Source organism: Lutjanus erythropterus, chromosome 11, assembly GCF_056507025.1.
Source record: "Lutjanus erythropterus isolate fLutEry1 chromosome 11, fLutEry1.hap2, whole genome shotgun sequence".
Taxonomy (NCBI): domain Eukaryota; kingdom Metazoa; phylum Chordata; class Actinopteri; order Lutjaniformes; family Lutjanidae; genus Lutjanus; species Lutjanus erythropterus.
This window is the reverse complement of record NC_139327.1, coordinates 32,690,554-32,709,412: the sequence shown is the minus strand read 5'-3', so window position 1 is coordinate 32,709,412 and position 18,859 is coordinate 32,690,554. Positions and strand designations below refer to the sequence as shown.

The window sequence follows — 18,859 nt, the reverse complement described above, 5'->3', positions numbered from 1 at the left end:
TTGTTTTGACTTTTAAGTCATTTTCATCTTGTTGCCTCTTTAACGCTGTTTTTGTCACATTTTAGTTTACCCCCATTTTCAAGAACACAATGGAAAAGTGGCTCTCGGATGCCCCTATATGATAGATAGAACATGAAGTTCCCTCTGAGGTTCCTTTGTAGAGAACAAAATGTGGTAAAGTGCCCTCTAAAGTGTCCTTCCAATGTAGTAAAGTGTCCCTCTAGTGGGGAAAACCCAATACTCTGTCATAGACAACTGTACACATAAGAAAATTATTTGGCCTCTTTGTGCCTTTAAATAATTGAATGGTTTCTTGTATGTTTTTATTATGATTAAAGGTTCTAGCCACAATGGTGTACAGGTGGTGCCCTTTTATTTTTTAATTTTTTTGCCCCTGCCCCTCAGACAACCTGAGTCTGCCACTCTATAAAGGAATATGTCATGATCTGAGATTGCTCTTTTACCAAATTCTAATTTTGGCTTTGGTAAAACAGAATTGTTGTAAATGATGTAATGATTTGTCCACCTACACACCCAGAGCAGCAGGAGAGTAAAAGGAAAGTGCATCCTGCCCTCTAGTGGACAAATACTCACACACCAACAGCAGCACAAGTCACAAAGGCTCCTGTCAGTTATAACAGGACAGGTCTTGAATTATACAGCTTTTACTATCTTTTACACACTTCAAAAAAGGGAAAAAGACATTCTGATTATTGCAAATAATTTCTGCATCATTTATTTATTTAATAAATAACCATTTACAATACAATGGTGCTGAGGTACAGACAGAGTTAAAAAAAAACACACACATACACACACATCAAGCTTGGAGGCAGCAATAAAACAAGAATAGATTGTTAAAAGGTAAGGTGCAGACATTAGTGAGACAAATGGATAAAAGAATAATAAGAGAAAGTGCTGATCTCTCCTCATTGATTGGGCAAGAAAGCCACTTCTTTAGCAGAGTAATCGGGGTGTGTCCCATAATTATCCCCAGTAATGGAATGCAGTGCCATGTGATATACTGCATCTAAAGGTTTTTAATGTCAAACTGACCATCCACCAATAAATATCTTCCTTGTAATTAAATACAGACAGTAGAAGATAACATTGAAAGTGCATTTAAGTGGACAACCAAATAAAGAAATATCTTTTATTCAAAAGAAACTTTATGACACATAAACTTCATTAACAAAATTAAAATTTAAAAAAGGAAAGGAAAAAAATACATACATTAATACATAATTTTCATTAGTTTGCAGTATGTTTTGATGCTTTTTGTAGTGTCTAAGTAGTTTTAAGTATTCTTTAAAATCACAATTTTCCATGCAGAATCAATAAGTGTACAATGAAGTCAATTTGATATTTAATATGTTCAAAATGTGTAATGACATTTTTGCCCCCATTTTTTAACATTGTGTGTTGTTTTAAATAATAGAGAATTTTTAATTCGAGTTTTAAAAAGTAAATTAATGTATACAATTGAAAAAAACAATATAAACATTTGGAGAGAGATAGATCTGTTGCATATACAGTATGTAAATCTTTGATATATAAACTATTAGTGATAATCTGTAGTGTAATAGCTGTGCCTTCTGCCAATCGGTATCTTTGTAAATGTTGCACCAAATTGCTTTTCTTCCAGGTATAATTTCCATTATTTCATAAAATGCATTACGTATGTCTTTAGTCTCAGTGAAAAAAAAGTGAAAAAAACGTGAATAAATGCCGTGTCTAGAAGGGAACCCCAGACCTACGAAAGATCTCGCGAGAGTGATAATTTCACCCAAACTACGATCTTTCTCTAACTTTAATCAAATGTTTTCTCCCCTTAAACCTACTCACATTTTAATTACAACGTTGTCTTGTTACAAAACTTTGCATAAGGTGCACAACGAAGAGACTGCGCGTACAAATCTCGCGAGAGTTTTACAAATTTAGAATTACCTTCTACACACGGCCGAAAAAACAAGACATTTAAACTACGTAACTTCCGGTAAAGGAGGCGTGTCCTAAACTGTCAACTAACCGAAGAACAACAAAAACAAACACAACACCGAGGGGGTTCCGGGGACGGTGAGTGCAATCCGTGTCAAAATATACCGAATCGGTTTCAAAATACAACATGAATCATTAGGAGTTGGGAGTTCAAGACAAGGCTCGACTCTAACAGCCACTGAAATCCTGTTACCTTTCTCGATAAAGGTAAACTCTGCTGCACAACCTTGTACTACAAACATGTTGCACACTTTTTCGAGGTTGACATTAACTGCCGTAAGATTGTTTGGGTGTGAAATGAATAAATGTCCCCTCCGCTACTGTCAACATGTCGACTTAAAGTCTGTTATCTTGCCCAGTCGTTTTTGCACGAACGATAAGCAGGCCTCGACCGTGAGCAGCCCCCCCAAACGTGCCGTGCTCTCTCTGGCTCTGCCGAACCCCGTTGAAAATCTTGTTAGTTTAATACTGCTCTGCTCATTAGAAAACATATGTAATAGATACAGCAATTCTTTTGACCTTTTCTGAATCTTAGTGAGTCGCAATTCAATTCGGCATTAATGCACCAGTTAATGCTGTATGCCACTTTATGAACAGCCCACCCAAACGTGACGTGCTTTTTCTGGCTTGAAAAATGTCTCGCCGAACCCCGTTGAAAAACCGATTAATTTGACTCTGCTCTGCTAACTAGCAATTTTACACAACAAGTACAGCAATGTTTTTTATCTTTTTATGAATCCCTGTGGGTCGCCATTCAGTTCGGCATTATGACATCAATCAGTGCTATTTGTTACTTTATGAACATCCCCCACCAAACCCGACGTGCTCTCTTTGGCTTGAAAAATGTCTCGCTGAACCCCGTTGTAAAACCTGTTAGTTCAACATTGCTTTGCTTTTTATTAATCGTATATAACACGTACAATAATACTTTTGACCTTTTATAAACCGTTTTGAGTCACCATTCAATTCGGCATTAATGCATCATTTAATGTTATTGTTTACTTTCGTAAAACGGTAACTTTTTAAATCACTTTGGCGTTGTTGCCCCTGAACTACACCGCGGAGGGCACTGGTGAGTTGTTTTAAGACCTGAGCTTTTATCAGTCAAGATATCTTTTATTACCTCTTTGTTCCGTGTGCCGAATTGAAGACAGGTTCAAAAAGAAACTTTCTAGACAAGTTTTTTCTATGAAAATAAGCCAGGAATTGTAACTGATATGGAGAGGTTTTAAATGGGTGGTTTTCCCTCTAACCATAGTCCGGCATCTGTTCATCAAGCCTTTGTGAAAGACTTGAAGTTGCTGTTGTCAGTGCATTGTGCTGGACTGAACTCCATTTGTCAGTCGTTTTCTTGGCCTTGCCAGGTATCCAGCTGTCACTCTACCTTCCTTTGTCACCTTTATAATGCAGGTTTCATTCCCTTTGATAATGAGTAAAGCCTGTCTTCCTGTACCATTTTTCTTCCATTCATATACCACAAAGACAGTTTGTATTTGCATGCCTTTAAATGAGTTTTGCTCTGGTTCCCAAACTCATTTTTAGATGCTCTTCTTTTTCTTGTTTCATCAAAGTTCTCATTAACTTCTTCTGTCAGCGTGAGGAACCATGTGATCTGATGTGTTGTTGACAACGGGTTTTCCTTTGGTCTCTGCGACATCAGAGGTATAAATCAGGAGATCTGTGAAACAAGAGATCGCCTATGACAGAAACATCAGACGGAGTCCGGACGAAACGCTCAGTCATTTTGCAAATACACCACCTCAGGTGGGCAGAGTTTTAAGATGATCAGACCTCGTCTGTCTGAAACTGATAGGGCTGATCAGGATTGGAGAGGGGCAGTCAGTTCTGGGCCCCTGGGTGCTGTGTGAGGACACACAAGGTCAAGGCTACATGTTGTGATATAGATGTTGCCATCACAAAATCATACTACTACTGGTACCTATTGACAGTTGTACTGCTGCTACACTCCTGCCACCTTCATTTCTACTGCTTTTTATGCCATCTCATCCACAGCTGCTGCTGTTTCTACAGCAATAAGGTTTAATAAAGGTTGCCAGGCTGGCAACCTGCCATCAGCTGTTAGCTGCCAGTGTTGACAGGATGATATCTGTATGTTAATTATTAATAGTTGGAGTGATCACAGTCCTGTGTTTTTTTTATGTCTCTGACCTTAATGGAATACTTAAACACAGAAACATACAGTAAAGAGGCAATGTTCAAAAAAACTCTTTCTGAATTTGATGCCTGCAACGTGTTTCACAAAAGTTGGTACAGAGGCATGTTTTTAACTTTTTAAGTTTAAGTTTTGAAAGTGAAATTCTTTAATACTCTTGCTTGATATCCGACTTCAGGTGCCCAGCAGTCCGGGGTCTCATATTTTTGTGCTTCATAATGCACCACACGTTTTCAATGGGAGACAGGTCTGAACTGCAGGCGGGTCAGTCTAGTACCTGAACTGTTTTACCTCAAAGCCACTTTCTTGTTGGAACACACGCAGAATATATCTTGGCTTTGTCTTGCTGAAATAAGCAGGGACGTCTCTGAAAAAGATGTCATCTGTATGTACCTTTCAGCATTAATGAGGCCTTCACACAGCACTAACTCACCCCCCGATATCGTGACGTCCATGTCACACTGAATCTAAGACAGTGAAAAAGCAAGAAATCCACACACCGGAAAAGTATTTTCTTTTGCTTAAAAGACTGATACATCTAATACAGTATCTTTCACCAATAATTTTTTGTTAACCGACTAATCGGCTGGTCAATTAATTGTTGCACGCTGCCTAAAATGACTTTCAGTAAAAACAGGTGCTTCAGCTTCTTTACATTGGTGTCGACGGTGCACCTGCTGTTGTCAGTGCTGCTCTGCCTCTCACGTTTCTGTGTCTGTGTCTTGTAGGTTGTCCTGTGATGTTGACGGGTTATTTTTAGACCTTTTTATCTAACACGTGCAGACACAGAAGAAAAATGTCTGCAAAGTGGAGCAACATGAACAAGTTAAATGTACTTCGCATACAATATATAAGCACTTCCTTATAAACTGGCACAGTACGTTTTGTCTGTCCAGTTGTTTTAACTCTGAATCTCAGTTTATTTATTTTTTTTAGCTGCTTTTCATTGCTGTCAAAAGCCCATTCATCCAGAGATGAGGCTGCAGTTTAGCTTCAGGCAGGTTCCTTGTATATATTTGTTGACCTTTTTCCTGCATAACAATGTTTACCTGCATGTGTTGTCCCTGTTAAAAATACAAAAAGAAGTAAATAAACATTGTTGCTCCTGCTTTAAAAAGTTCCGCTGTTATTTCTACAACTTACTGTATGTATTCTTTGTTGGTTTATTTGAAAGCGATAGTGCAGATTAACAAACATTTAACACAGCATGATTGTAAGTATTCTCACTTTAGCTAAACAGCTATTTGCTCCAGTTATTAAACAATTAAAGGGACATTTCACCCCCAAATCAAATACATATTGCTCGTAATAATCCACAGACCTTGTTGTGAGCTGTTTCATGAAGGAAATACTTTATTTCTGCAGTAGAATCTAAAGTTTTTCCTACGTGAAACTGCTCAAAATAAGATCTGTGGATTATCTTGAATAACCAAGTCATGATGGGATGGGATAGGAAAAATGTGTATTTTTGATTTCAGGGCAAACTATCCCTTTTATACTACTTTTATTAATACTGCAGTTTTCAAGGACTTCTACTATTACTACTAGACCTGAAAGAATTAATCAATTAATTGACTAGTTTTCAACTATTAAATTATTCGCTAACTTCAAGCGTATTTGGACAGTTAATCAATTTGAGCTCTTTTTAAGGAAAAAAAGTCATTATTTGATTTCAGATTTCAGTGAATATTTTACTCTTCTCTGACAGTAAACTGAATATCTTTGGGTTGTGGACAAAAACAAGACATTTGAGGTTGACACACTCAAATGGATTTCTCCCCGTTTAAAACTAGTATTTTTTAAAATGTATTCATTTAAAATGCTCAAGTGACATTAAGGATTGTTTAAAAAAAATATTTGCCTATTACATTAGAATTCTTTGATGCCATACTTTAAAATATCCTTAAGTGAAAGATCCCTATGGTCTATTGTTATGCTGGTTTAACTGGTCACACTGCTTCCACAGTCACTCTTTGACTTTAAATAACCATACAGGTGTTTGTTTTTGTCATGTCTGGACCTTTAAACTACAGATCTGTAGGTCTAAACATTTTCCACCAAGTAATAATAAATAAATAATATTAATAAGAATTCCACCAATGCCAAATAATGATGAATATATTTAAGGTTTGTATAAAGAATATCTCTCAAAGTGCTGAAGTCACACTTCGTAAGGAGCTCGAGGAGCCACCATCAGATAGGAGTTGGTGTTGACAGGGCGTGTGTGTGTGTGTGTGCGTGTGACCCTGTAACTCACAGACAGAAGCCTGACAGCCGGAGAGACACTAAATATGTCCTGAAAAAATGTCCCAAAGAAAATCATTGACTCTTTTCTTCTTTAATTAATTTTGTAAACGATGTGTTTCATATTTTGAATTTATTTGGGCAGCACACTCAGATGAACCTCTCTCCTCGTCCGATTTGAGGATTGTTTAGAAAAATTAGGCTGCTTTTCTGTTACTTAAGAATTGCATTTATGGCCCACAGAAAGAAAAAACAGTGAAGCAGCTTGAGTTACGCTATTTTATTCATGTTTGGGCCTTTAAACTTTTTGCGCTTCTTTCCATATACAGTCTGCCATTACCTCTATTCTAACCAATATCCATGGGGGGGTGGAGGATTCGATTTTTCCTGAGCTATCACTAGAGACCAACGAATTAACATGAATCCAACATCATTTTAAGTTGACACTTGGCTCTGGCACACAGATTGACAACAGTGTCCCTCTGAGGCACTCAATGAACACATAATTTTTAAACCGAGATGCTACTGTTTTATGTCAGAAGTATTCAACTTTAGGAGAACTTGTCGCATTCACCAGTTTTCTTGTATTTTGAATTTCCTTTCAGATACGAACAATATTGATGAATGGTCCAGACCCGTGATAGAGTCATGTCCAGTCAGTCTGCTGTTATTCAAACTGAAGTTTTTCACTATTGACTGTTTATTTCATAAGTTTGAAGACATGCTGAGTCTGAAAAATAAATGACACTTCATAACTATATCAGCATTATCCTGTTTGACATCTCATCTTTAATTTAATGATGTTGTATTGTTACCTACTGTCAGGTGTGTTGGCTGTCTGTCTTCACATGCAGGTTTTTGACATCGCTGTCCAGGCAAACATCCTCACCTATTCTGTCCTCTGTCTCCCGTTGACCCCCTCCTCCTTGCAGTCATCTTTCACCCCTTGCTGTGGCAAGACGTTTTTTTAAAAAGCCATTTTCATATTGAGACACGTCCACTTTTTTTTTTCAGTGACAGTCCAACCCTCAGGAAACACAGCATTAAAAGCACTTGGTTTTCCTGTTCTTTGTTTTACCAGGTCCCTTAATTCCACTGCTGATGCTGTTAAAAGTACATACTTTTTTTTTTTTATGACTCTCTGAAAGCTGTTGTTTTTTTTTTACTCTTTGATGCCATTTTCATAAATGAACATTTCCTGACATATGAGGCAGGAAGTGTAGCCTTACATTGTATTATCTGGGCATTAATTATGCTAATGCACAAGTGGATAATTTACACAGTTATCTGAAGTTAGGAGTGTTTGTTGAATCTGACGTGACATGTTCGTATGAGCCATTTGTATGACAAAAGTAAGAAATTTAAGATAAGAATACATAAATGTTCTTGCATGAGGTCCATTGTTTAGATCAGTTAATGTTCAGTGTTATGATACATTTAGTCATCAGCTGTAGTGACAGTCTACCATCCATAAACTGCTAAATTCAAGTAACTGTATATTTTCCTTGTTGTCAGCAACCTCTGAAAAGACCACAACCAACAATCAATACTAATTATTGTATAGCCATAGTTTGTTGTAGCTTATTTTTCTGTGTCATAAGCCTTCGTTGTGGTCCAAAAATAATTAAAAGCACATCAGTGAGCCACGCTGTTGTACTGAGCTTCTTCATAACCATGAACACACACACTGCAGTTGATTTTGGAGTTAATCCTACATGTCATTCCTGCTGCCTTAAAATAGAGCACTAAATCTGCAGCTAAAAATAGTCCACAACAAATAAAGCATTTCCTTTTTCAGTCATGTTTGCTAAAACCTTCAACGCCCAGCGGATTTGTAAAATTACTGAGCAGCATTAAAAATGAAGGTATACCTTTTTGTCCTGTTTTAAAGACAACCTGAAAATGAATGGACAGAATAGGGAGTTGAAAATTTGGGCTTCATTCAGTAACAACAATATACAGCATCTAAAGCTCAAAACAACAAAAAAAAACTGTGTTGCATCATCTGTTTCTGTGTCTGTCCTGCTCAGGGTTGGAACCATGGAGACTTCATCTGATGAAGAGGAGCCGCGCACCTTCGTGCAAGTCATCAGCGAGAAATACAACCCTGAGAATTTCCCCTACGGCCAAGGTGTTGTGGTTCTGTCCAGTCCGCCAGGTTCCCCCGTCAAAGGTGAGAGATGGTACAGGCTGTTGTGTCAGGGTCATTATTCTGAGTACCGACACCACATTTAAGAAGATAAACCGTGCATCATTTCAGGCTCACGTCAAAATCACAGGAGATCAAAGTGTAAAGCTCCTCAAAAGCTGAGTCAATTTGGTTTTCAGATCGTCTGTTCCTGCCGAGCATCCTGGTTCTGAATCACTGTGGAATCACTAAAGCCGGCGATCGGACGGACATCGCAGCTTTCTGTGCACACGTGGTGGAGCTGGACCTGTCCCACAATCAACTCAATGACTGGTCAGAGGTGGGTGTCCTTCAAAGACCTGGTGCTTAGAAATCACACAGATCGTGCACAGTGAAGGAAATCTTGCTTAATGTTGATTTACAGTCAGCGATCCTTACTGGCACTAGAATCTTGACAGTTGACAAGCCGGCCAAGTTGACCAGTCAAAGTTCTTGCGAGTCCCACCGGAGCTGTCATGGGCCTGATGCGTTGTTATATTAGTTATATAAGCTTACGTCAGCTACATCGTAACTTCAGAGCCATGTTTGTAGCCACCTTCAACTTCCCCCCTTAAAAATGTGCACATGATAAACCTAAAACAGAGCAGTCATTATAAATATTTTTAGTTACGCCTGCAGACAGTTGAGGAAGAAGTACTCAGGACTGAAGTGAAAGTAGCAGTATTCTGTAATGTTGCATGAAAATAATGCATTTATTATTAGCATTAAAATATGGGCCTCCTGCAAGTAAACACTAGGTTGATTTTAAAGGGGCAGTAAGTGATTCTTGAGAAAGATGGTTGATTGTTGAGTCTCATTCCCAGGTCATCAAATTTCTGAGTGCTGTGTTTGACAACAAATTAAGCTTTCAACCAATCATATGTGCAGTTTCTAAAAAGGTCCAACAACATCTTTTCTTTCTTGAGGATAATGAACTTTTTTTAATGTGGACAACACAGTGATGACTCTGCTCTACGGTTTCATTGAGTCTGTGGTGGCGTTCTGTATCGTGGCATGGTTTGGGAGCCTGAATCTGGCCAATTAGAATAAGCTTGGCCGGTCCCTCAGTGTGGTAAATCAGTGGGGTAAGTCAGCTGCAGCTCTCAGTCCTCGACTATAGGCAGGACATATTGGACTGTCCTGATCGCCCCCTGCAGAGGGTGTTTTAGCTCCTACTTTCAGGCCGTAGACACAGAGCAGCTGTTCAGAGGACATGTTTTTATATCTGGCTGCAACCAAATTTCCTGGCTGGTGGCTCAGGGGAAACGTCTCAACTACCTTTCTCCAGAATGCCTTAATTTTTAATTTTCTTTTAATTACTTTATATACTGCAAGTTAGATTAATGTAGTGGAATAAAAAGTACAATATCTATCATACAAATGTGTATTCATTTTTATAAATGATTAACAAAATCACATTTATGCATACATATTGTGTATATACTTAATGGGTTTTTTTTAAATATAAATACTTGTGTGTTACTAGATCTGCACCATTGTTTCCAACGTCCCCCACCTGGACTTCCTCAATCTGAGCATGAACCCTCTGAGCGGCGTACAGCTGCAGCCCAGCATGGCTGACGTGTTCTCCCGAGTCCGACATCTAGTCCTCATCAACACACAGATCAGCTGGGACACCGTGCACACACTCACGCGACATACACCAGAGTAAGTCGTGGAGCGTGTAAACGCCTTTAATAACCAGTGATTTCAGGATTTAGCAAAATTCTCAGAGCAACTCTGAGCAACAAACGGATGGAAACTTTTATCTTCTGTGACGTCGATGTTAGGTATGATAAAAGAAAAAAAAAAAGAAATAGAAATTACACTCTTAAAGTTAATGGGTGTTGAATGTACAGTTAAATCAACAGGCCTAATCTAAAATGTAGTCTCCTGAATATATTATAAGCCAGACTTTAAAAGTAGCCCACCAAACTTTTGAAAACACAGGCCTACTTGCACAGTAGCCTTTTTACATGCTGACAGATGTTTTATTTATTTGCTTACATTTATTCACGCTGCTGGTAATTTTAGTGAATATAATGGCAGAATCTGTGAACTGTGTCCATGAATGTTCTTTAGTGAACTTGTGAACTTGTGCGAATATCTTAGTGTTGTGATCACTTTCATTTTTGGCACTACAGCATTATTGGTTTTGAGTGAGAGGTCGATCACAAACATTATCCCTGCACAATCTAATCTGTTGCATTTTAGTTTCAGTGTCAGGAGAATATTTCAGCCAGTCTCTCCTCTGTTTAAGAAACTCTAAAGCCTGTTAAAAGTCACCTTAGGATCTCTTTTAAGGGCGGAGATGCTTTGAAAATAACTTTTATCTTTTCCAAATCTGAAATTCTTAGAAAACGTCATAATTCTCCGAGAATTTTCTTAGACTAGGAGCAACTCTTTGTACAAGGAAGTTGTATGACTTCGGCCTCAGGATACGCAGCGGATGTTTTTTCTTGTGTATCAGCTGTTTTTTCTACCAGAGTGATCATGTCAAAGATGGCAATACACAGCAGCTGGAACCGACATATAAGTCGTTTCAGGACATCTTGACAGCAGCAATTTGCAAAATAAGACGCGTTCTGCTCCTAAGAGTAGAAGCACAAAGTCAACATCTTTTACAGCTCACAAAAACATAGACAGACAGATACATGTTTCTTAAGTGTTTCCTCTGGAGTAATGATAGTACAAACAAATAGATGAATGAGTAAATAAATATTTTTTGAAAAGGAGAGACTTGGGCTGCTATAACTGAGACAGTGAATGTTGTGTCCCCTGAGAAATGAACTGTTGCTCAGATAAAAAAAGAAATGGTTTGACATTTAATGTGAGGTGAAAAAAAAAGACCAGATGAAAAAGAAGGAAACAGGTCGGGAACAAGGACCACCTGCTCTGTCAGTCCAAGATGAGAGAGTCTCATTATTATCAGTACATGTCATATATGAAATGCAGCCTTAAGAGTAAAAACAGATAATCATAAAATTTATGATAAAACAATAAAAAACAAGTTAAATTAAAACAGCACAATAAGACAAGATTAAACAACCATAAAAACACTTTAATCACTTCTATTAAAGCCTTTTTAAATGTAGTTTGTATGCACTTTTTATAGTTAAAAAGTGTGCATGTTTTTAGGCAGCCAGGACTTCATCAATCTGATGAATCCTGGATTTGTGTAAAACACCGGTGCACATGCTTTAAGCACAGACTTGTGCGTTTGCACTGTTCAATTCAGAAACTCAAGGGGCCTCATTCACAAAAACACGTACTGTACACTGTCCTGCAGCTGTCAGTACTTACTATGGACACTAAACATGCATTAATCTGGATCTAAAAAATAGTCCCCAACAAATGCACAGTTTTCTCCTGTTGAAGTAACATCTGTTACATATCTTTGTCACAATTGTTTGATAACTATATTTGAGTGATTGCTGCAAAGAAAGTGTTTATGAATGTTCTTTATTCTGTGGATTATATTCTGTATAAAGTCTACTGGCTGATATATAGATGTCAGAATTTTTGTACTCTGACATCAGTATTGGCAAAAAAAAATAATCTATTATTGGTCCGGCTCTAATTCAAACACAAACTCTTTTTGCAGGGATTCAATCACAAAGATCCAAGAGATAAAGCATAAGCATGGATTGAGGTTTGGTGTGAAAAATGTCTTACTGTTGTACCTTCTTTTATATTTCTCCCCTCGTCATTCAGCTTGGAGGAGCTGTTCCTGTGCCTGAACGGCTACAACGCCGTGTCAGAGTCCCAGACGCCCTGCCCGTCACTACGCCTGCTGCAGATCACAGACAACAAGCTGCAGCACTGGGCAGAAGTGAGGAAGTTTGGGATGATGTACCCGAGCCTGAGCACACTGGTGCTGGCTAATAACAGTCTGGACTCGGTGGGAGACACTCAGGAAACGCTGCAGCGCCTCTTCCCCAACCTGCGCAGCATCAACCTCAACAACTCAGGTCTGACAGCGAAGGCTGTTTTCATCCGTCCACATCCAACATTCAGCGTAAACAAAAACTCACTCTGTGATGTTGTGTTGTTCAGGGCTCAGTAAATGGGAGGATATCGAAAGGCTGAATTTCCTCCCGAAGCTGGAGGAAGTCAAAGCGAAGGGGATTCCTTTACTGCAGCCTTACACCACACACGAGAGACGGTGTCTCCTGTTAGCGCAGTGAGTCTGAATACTTAATGCTCTTTATATGCAGGGTAGGATATTAACTTATTTACTGTCTAATCTTTATCCTTACCTCTGCCTGCAGACTGCCATCTGTGCTGGTGTTGAACGGGGGTGCAGTGTCTGACGGAGAGAGGGAGGATGCTGAGAGGTTTTTCATCAGGTACTACCAGGACTGCCCAGAACGGGAGCTTCCTCAGAGGTACTCGCACAACTTTACTCTGAATTTTAAAGGAGGTTACCTTTCACAATAATGTGTTTTTCAGTAGTTTTACTTAATTGGAGGTTACTTGTTTAGTGTGGACCAGTGCCAGTCACCTGGCCTGGATATCAAGAACCAATTCTGCTTTTCAGGGTTGTCCATTACACTTAATGGTTGCTGAAAGTAAATTTGGATATACAGTGTTTCTGTTTCTGTTACCAGTTATTATTATTAGTTCATATTTTTGGTTGTGGATGAACTATTAACATCAAATTAGGCACATGCATTAGTAACATGAAGGTGGCAAGCAAAACAGAATAAAATACTGAGACATGGAGCTTTGTGTGTATTTGTATCTACCAGGTATTAAACGCCCTGATAAATGTGACATTAATGAGCTTTAGTTGCTTTTACTGCAAGAGAGTAAAGACAACAAACCTCTATGATTGCCGTTAGTAGATTTTTCATCAATACTTGTATCCTTCATCAATCAGAAACCTGAAAATGTAGAACCGTTTTGTTGACTTGCACCTCCTCTCTGAACACTTGTAGAGCTGCAACAATAGGTACAACCCGCTCTTTGTCCTCAGTACCTTTACCGTATGTGATATAATATTTGGGAAAGCCCTCTTCTGGGGGCTGACAGTGGTCAAATAATTGCCCACGCTCTTCACCGACTGCATTCCACTTAACCTCAGCAGAATGTTGGAGAGAGATTTGTGAAAGAAGGTGTAGTCCCTGACTGGGGGAAACTAACCTTTGGGAGACAATGCCACCAGTCTCTCCCTGCTCAATGACTCCTTTGTGCCGGGAATTCTCTGATTGGAAAAGTGATACACAAGGTAGCAGGTTGATTTTTTTTTTTTTTTTTTTTTTTATGTATACACCAACTCTGTCAAGCTCAAGTCTCAAGTTGAAAGATTGATTTGTTTTTGGATTCCACTGCAGCTGGAATAAGCACTCCTGGTTATGAATTTTCTTGCTGATTATTGCAAAGAAAAGTGTTATTTTGCATGTGAATGTGATCAATATCTATTTGGTAAATTCTAATGACACAGGGGCCATCATGTCCATCATACGTACGCCGTGTGTCCCTGTCTTTCCTTCCTGTTTTCAAACGTTTCACTCACGGCCTTGGTTCGGAGCCAGGTTCTCAGTGTAGGTCTGAGGTTAGGGATCACCATGACTGCGTGTGGGTGTTATGGGGGTGTCGGACACGCTCGGTAAGCAGTGAACACACCGCTATCCCCTTTCCTCTCAGACGGGGCTGTGGCCTTGCTACCCCGAGAGATCAGAGCGGTGCAGGGAGGGTCACAGCCTCTCAGGTGAACACATCTGACACAGCCTGGCTTTGAGTAACCATAAACGCAGCTCAAACCATAAATATACCTCAGTAATCTCGAGAAAAAGATGTACAGAGGATTGTGGGTAACCCGGGAAAGTGTTTAGGGGGCCGTGGGACTAGGAAACAGAAATATAAAGGGAGAAATGTGTCCACTGGACAGGAAGGATTAGTTCCAAGGAAAGAGTGAAAGAAAGAGACGACTGGGTTGTAAAAGAAATCTGAGAGTCGGAGTATCCAGTAGAATAAGTAGAGAGGGACTGAAAGGGACCTTGAACAGTGGATATTGAGGGCCAGTCTGGGAAGGAAAGGAGGAAATCAACATTTTAAAGGGGTAGTTTGGATTTTCTAAAGTAGGTTTGCATGAGGTACTTATTGATATTAAGATTATTACTGACCGTTGATGGCAGTCAGCAGTAGGAGTACCAGTGTAGGAAGCTAAGCAATGTGCTGCTGTAGACAGGGTCAGCAACAAAAAATAAATGTCAGTTTAAGTGTACACTATATTTAGAATATTTTCACTGCTTCGCTTTCCTGTTAGACAACCTTTTCTTACAGGAAACTGCTGTTACATAAGCAAAATATCACTCTCTCCAAGCCAGCCAAACTCCATGGGCAAAATCAGTAATATTACCTCACACAGGAGCTACTTGTTTAACCTGCCTCAGTCCGTTTGTTTGTGTTATTGTGTGACTTCTGTGTTTTAAAAGATTAGTTCGGCTTCACCAAAGTCACACAGTAACACAAACAAACTAACAGATTGAGGCAGCTTATACCAGCAACTCCTGTGTTCTGCAAGGTAGAATTATTGTTTTTGTCTATGGAGTTTGGTTGGTTTGGAGAGAGTGATATTTGGTTACATAATGGCAGTTTGCCTTGGGAAAAGGCTGGCTGAAATAGTCTCAATTCATTACTGATGCCTCCATATGACGGAAGAAGATCTGCTGTTTCTGTATTATTGATACCTACCACCAGGCCGGAGTCTCCTTGAAATCAGATGAAACGAGCCTGTGTTTACATTTTCCGAGACAAATTTACAGAGAGATGTAGTAGGAGGATATTTTTCTTTATTTTTGATGTCATATTTTGTGGTTATTACTGTGGAAACACTACCTCTTGTATCCACAGGAGCCTCCAAAATCAACAAAAACTTCCTTGTAGTATACACTGTATTTTCACCACTCTACCTATACAGCCTTTTCTGACCGGAAACCACTGTTATATAAGCCAAATATTGCTCTCACCAAACCAACCAAACTCCACAGGCAAAATCAGTGATTTTACCGCGCACTACACTAGAGTTACTGCTTTACTGCTGCCTCAATCAGTTAGCTTGTTTGTATTATTCTGTGACTTCAGTGAATCTGAACTAACTCTTTAAAACACCGAAGTCACATGGTAATAAAAACAAACTAACAGAACGAGGCAGCAGGAGAGCAACAGCTCCAGTGTTCTGTGAGGTAAAATGACAAATTTTGCCAATAGAGTTTGGTTGCTTTGGAGAGCGTGATATTTGGCTTATGTAACAGTGATTTGCTGTCAAAAAAGGCTGTCCAACAGCAAGGTAAAGTAGCGAAAATATTTTAAATACAGTGTATACTTGAACTGATTTGATTTATTTTGTTTATTTTTTTTTTTAGGTGGACCTTTTCTACCTTCTTACACCAGGGCTGTGTCCAGAATCACTCATTATTCACTATATAGTCCACCTTATAGTGAGTTTGCCATTTTGTAGTGCTGTCTGGATGTATAGTGAGAATTATAATATCCTGTATAATCGGCTCAAACTAACCCATAATGCATTGTTAAAGCAGTCTTCCACTGATGGTCACTAACTCAGCAATATGTACAAATGCATTGGGCTAAAAGAAAAACAAAGGCAATGACATGATTAACAGCACAGATTGCAGTGTACCAAAGTGTCTTTTTTCTTCACTATAGAGCGAGCTCACTATATAGTTCTCTACATAGAAATCCCCAGGTAGTGATTAGGGAGCAGTGAATGGAGTCCTGCCGCTACCTTAAACTGGGAGTGTGCCAACTGCCGTCTACTGTGGGCAATACACTGAAGGTGGATAAGTACCTCATATAACCCCACTTCAAATAATCCGAACTATCCCTCTAACTTTTTAAGCAGGTCATCTTTCAACTTGAAGAAATGAGATAATGAGTTAAACTGAAACGCCAAGAGAGAAGTCAGCTGAGATCTGGGCTAGATAGTGTCTGTGTTACCTCCAAACGCTGTTATTCCTGCTGCTACTTTACTGTCCATTATCGAGGAATGCTGGAAAAGACAATTGGAACGCTGACTTGTTATCACCTGCAGCATTATTTGCCCCATTATACCATGCTTACCACCTTAAATGAAGCCTTTTTAGCTAAATGGCTTCTCTCAGAATGGCACTTTGTGCACTGTGGTCTTAGAGGAGAATTCCCAGGGTGGACCACGAATTTTGGCCAGGAACCGCGGGCCAGGGGACTGGCTTTGTGGGGGAGTTTTGGGGAGGGAAGGGAAATTGCTTTGATTGGCCCAGCTGTTACAGTAGCTTTGAAAGCACAGGCCTTTTCTCCTGGATTTTATTTAATCGTTCCTGGAGTCCTTATCTCGAACACGCATTCCCCTGAGGTGGCTGAGAGCTTTCTCACGGCAGGTAAGAGGCAGAGAACACAGTGTTGCTCTGACTCTTAAATACACGCAAAGTTTCCAGCTAGCTGCTTTTATGATCATTTTTAATTTGCTCATTAAAAAAACCTGAGTGGAAACACCAGAAATTAAAATAAAAAACTGGAATGTACTACAAGGCATTTTTGGCTCAGGTGAGAAAAAGAGAAAATACAATAACGGCACACAGAAATAGTTTGCTGTAGTTTGAAATGCGCAGACAATACTGAGCCTATATAGACAGGCACGTCAGTGTGGCGTGAATGCCGTCATTACGTGAGCATGAACGTTCATGGTCTACCCAAGGAGTGAGGCTCACGTGACGTGCACATTCGATATTTAAAATATCAACTTCCTGACATGGAGAAGGCAAGAGCTGATCAGTGTGGTAACGGTAAGTTATCAGAGCTGTCAGTCCATACCTCAAAACACGGGTGAAACTCTTTCAGATGACTAACTTCCTGTCCTCTATCACCTGCACTGCTAGTAGTACTACTTTCATATGTGAATGCTCTGATTAATAAACGTATTATTTGGGATAAGATCAAACCCACGTCCTTGTTACTATCTATGCTACACACTGAGTGGTGGTCAGTGGCTGTGAGGATGGGTTCTAGCAGAATTGAGGGTGTATCACTCTTGTAACTTCACAGTATTCCTCACCTACATATTGTTTAGAAATCTTCACAAATAAATGAGGCAAAACCCTCCGTCGATCTGACCCGAGTCCTGCTTTTTCTCAGGTACCACATCCTTGTTTCCAAGTATGGTCACCTGGCCCCGCTGGCGGAGGTGGACCTGAGCCCCCGCTGCACCATGGTGGATGTTCGCTTCGGCGACAGGGTGGAGGCGGTCAGCCTTCGTCTGGAGCAGACGGTGGGCGACCTGAAGAAACACCTGAAAGCGCTGCTGCAGCTGCCCAACAACGGGATCCGGCTCTTCTACATCAACCGGGAGATGTGTGCGGTCCTGGGACCCGAGGAGTTGAAGTGCGGCTGCCGGGCGCTCCACTCCTACAGCATCCGAGACGGGGATGAGATTCTAGTCGTGCCCAAAGTGAAAAGCCGCTGCAGCTCCTCGGATCTTTGAGTCGGGAGGCTCTCTGGTTTGGGACGAGTGGGACAGGAATTTTAGATAATGAACACTGACTGGATACTAAGCTTTGACTTGAGCCTTGTTTTTTTAGATAAAAAAAAAGGGGGCGATTTTTTTCAGCCATGAATGTAAAGATGTTTGCTGTCCACCATATTGAACAAATTTATACATACAGTAGTATATTTGCACATAGGAGTTCCACTTTCACAAAGATTGTATCATGAGTCGCACATTTATGTGCTTCAGTTGCTCGAGCTAAGACTGCAGTTTACATCTCATTTATGAAAAGACATTATGCAAATCCAGACGAGGTGCAAACAGTCCTCTGACAGAAAAACAGCTGCCACAATTAAAAGCATAAATTGCACAATGATTTAAAGGGATAGTTCAGATTATTTGACGTAGGGTTGTTTAAGATACTTATTGATTGTGAGTTTATTACCTACAGTAGATGGAGGTCAATACGCACCCAGTTAGGAGAAGCAGAGAGGAGTACCTGCAGAAACCAAGCATTTCAGATATATCGGCCGTAGAGATGTCTGCCTTCTCTCCAGTTTAACAGGACAAAAGGGCAGTCGGCTTGTGGCGCTCAGAGCACCAAAAAATAACCAGTGGCTCTTTCGAAAAAGCATGACCCGGTTACTCAAGATGATCCACAGACATTTTTGGGAATAATTTCATGAAGGAACTACTTTCTTTCTTGTAGAAATCAAGGTAGATCCAGTAGATTATACTGCACTTCAAATAATCCAAACTATCCCTTTACAAACTAAAACAATTTAATTGGAGT

The 18,859-nt window shown here is 39.7% G+C and overlaps 1 protein-coding gene across 4 annotated transcripts in view; it reads left to right on the top strand.

Moving 5' to 3' along the window:
• LOC146319396 (tubulin-specific chaperone cofactor E-like protein) overlaps window positions 1-18,246 on the top strand; it is a 28,040-nt gene extending 9,794 nt beyond the window's left edge. The window contains exons 1-8 of one of the 4 annotated variants that reach the window (XM_084730002.1): window positions 1,972-2,076; window positions 8,446-8,588; window positions 8,744-8,883; window positions 10,069-10,250; window positions 12,297-12,553; window positions 12,639-12,765; window positions 12,854-12,970; window positions 17,718-18,246. In XM_084730002.1, the coding sequence (XP_084586128.1) occupies window positions 8,456-8,588; window positions 8,744-8,883; window positions 10,069-10,250; window positions 12,297-12,553; window positions 12,639-12,765; window positions 12,854-12,970; window positions 17,718-18,063 (1,302 nt within the window). In that variant the 5' untranslated portion in view covers window positions 1,972-2,076; window positions 8,446-8,455 and the 3' untranslated portion in view covers window positions 18,064-18,246. Of the gene's footprint in view, window positions 1-1,971; window positions 2,206-3,541; window positions 3,763-8,445; window positions 8,589-8,743; window positions 8,884-10,068; window positions 10,251-12,296; window positions 12,554-12,638; window positions 12,766-12,853; window positions 12,971-17,717 lie in introns of those variants that run through there. The other 3 variants (XM_084730003.1, XM_084730004.1, XM_084730001.1) reach the window with 3 other exon arrangements.
• Window positions 18,247-18,859: the final 613 nt, after the last annotated feature.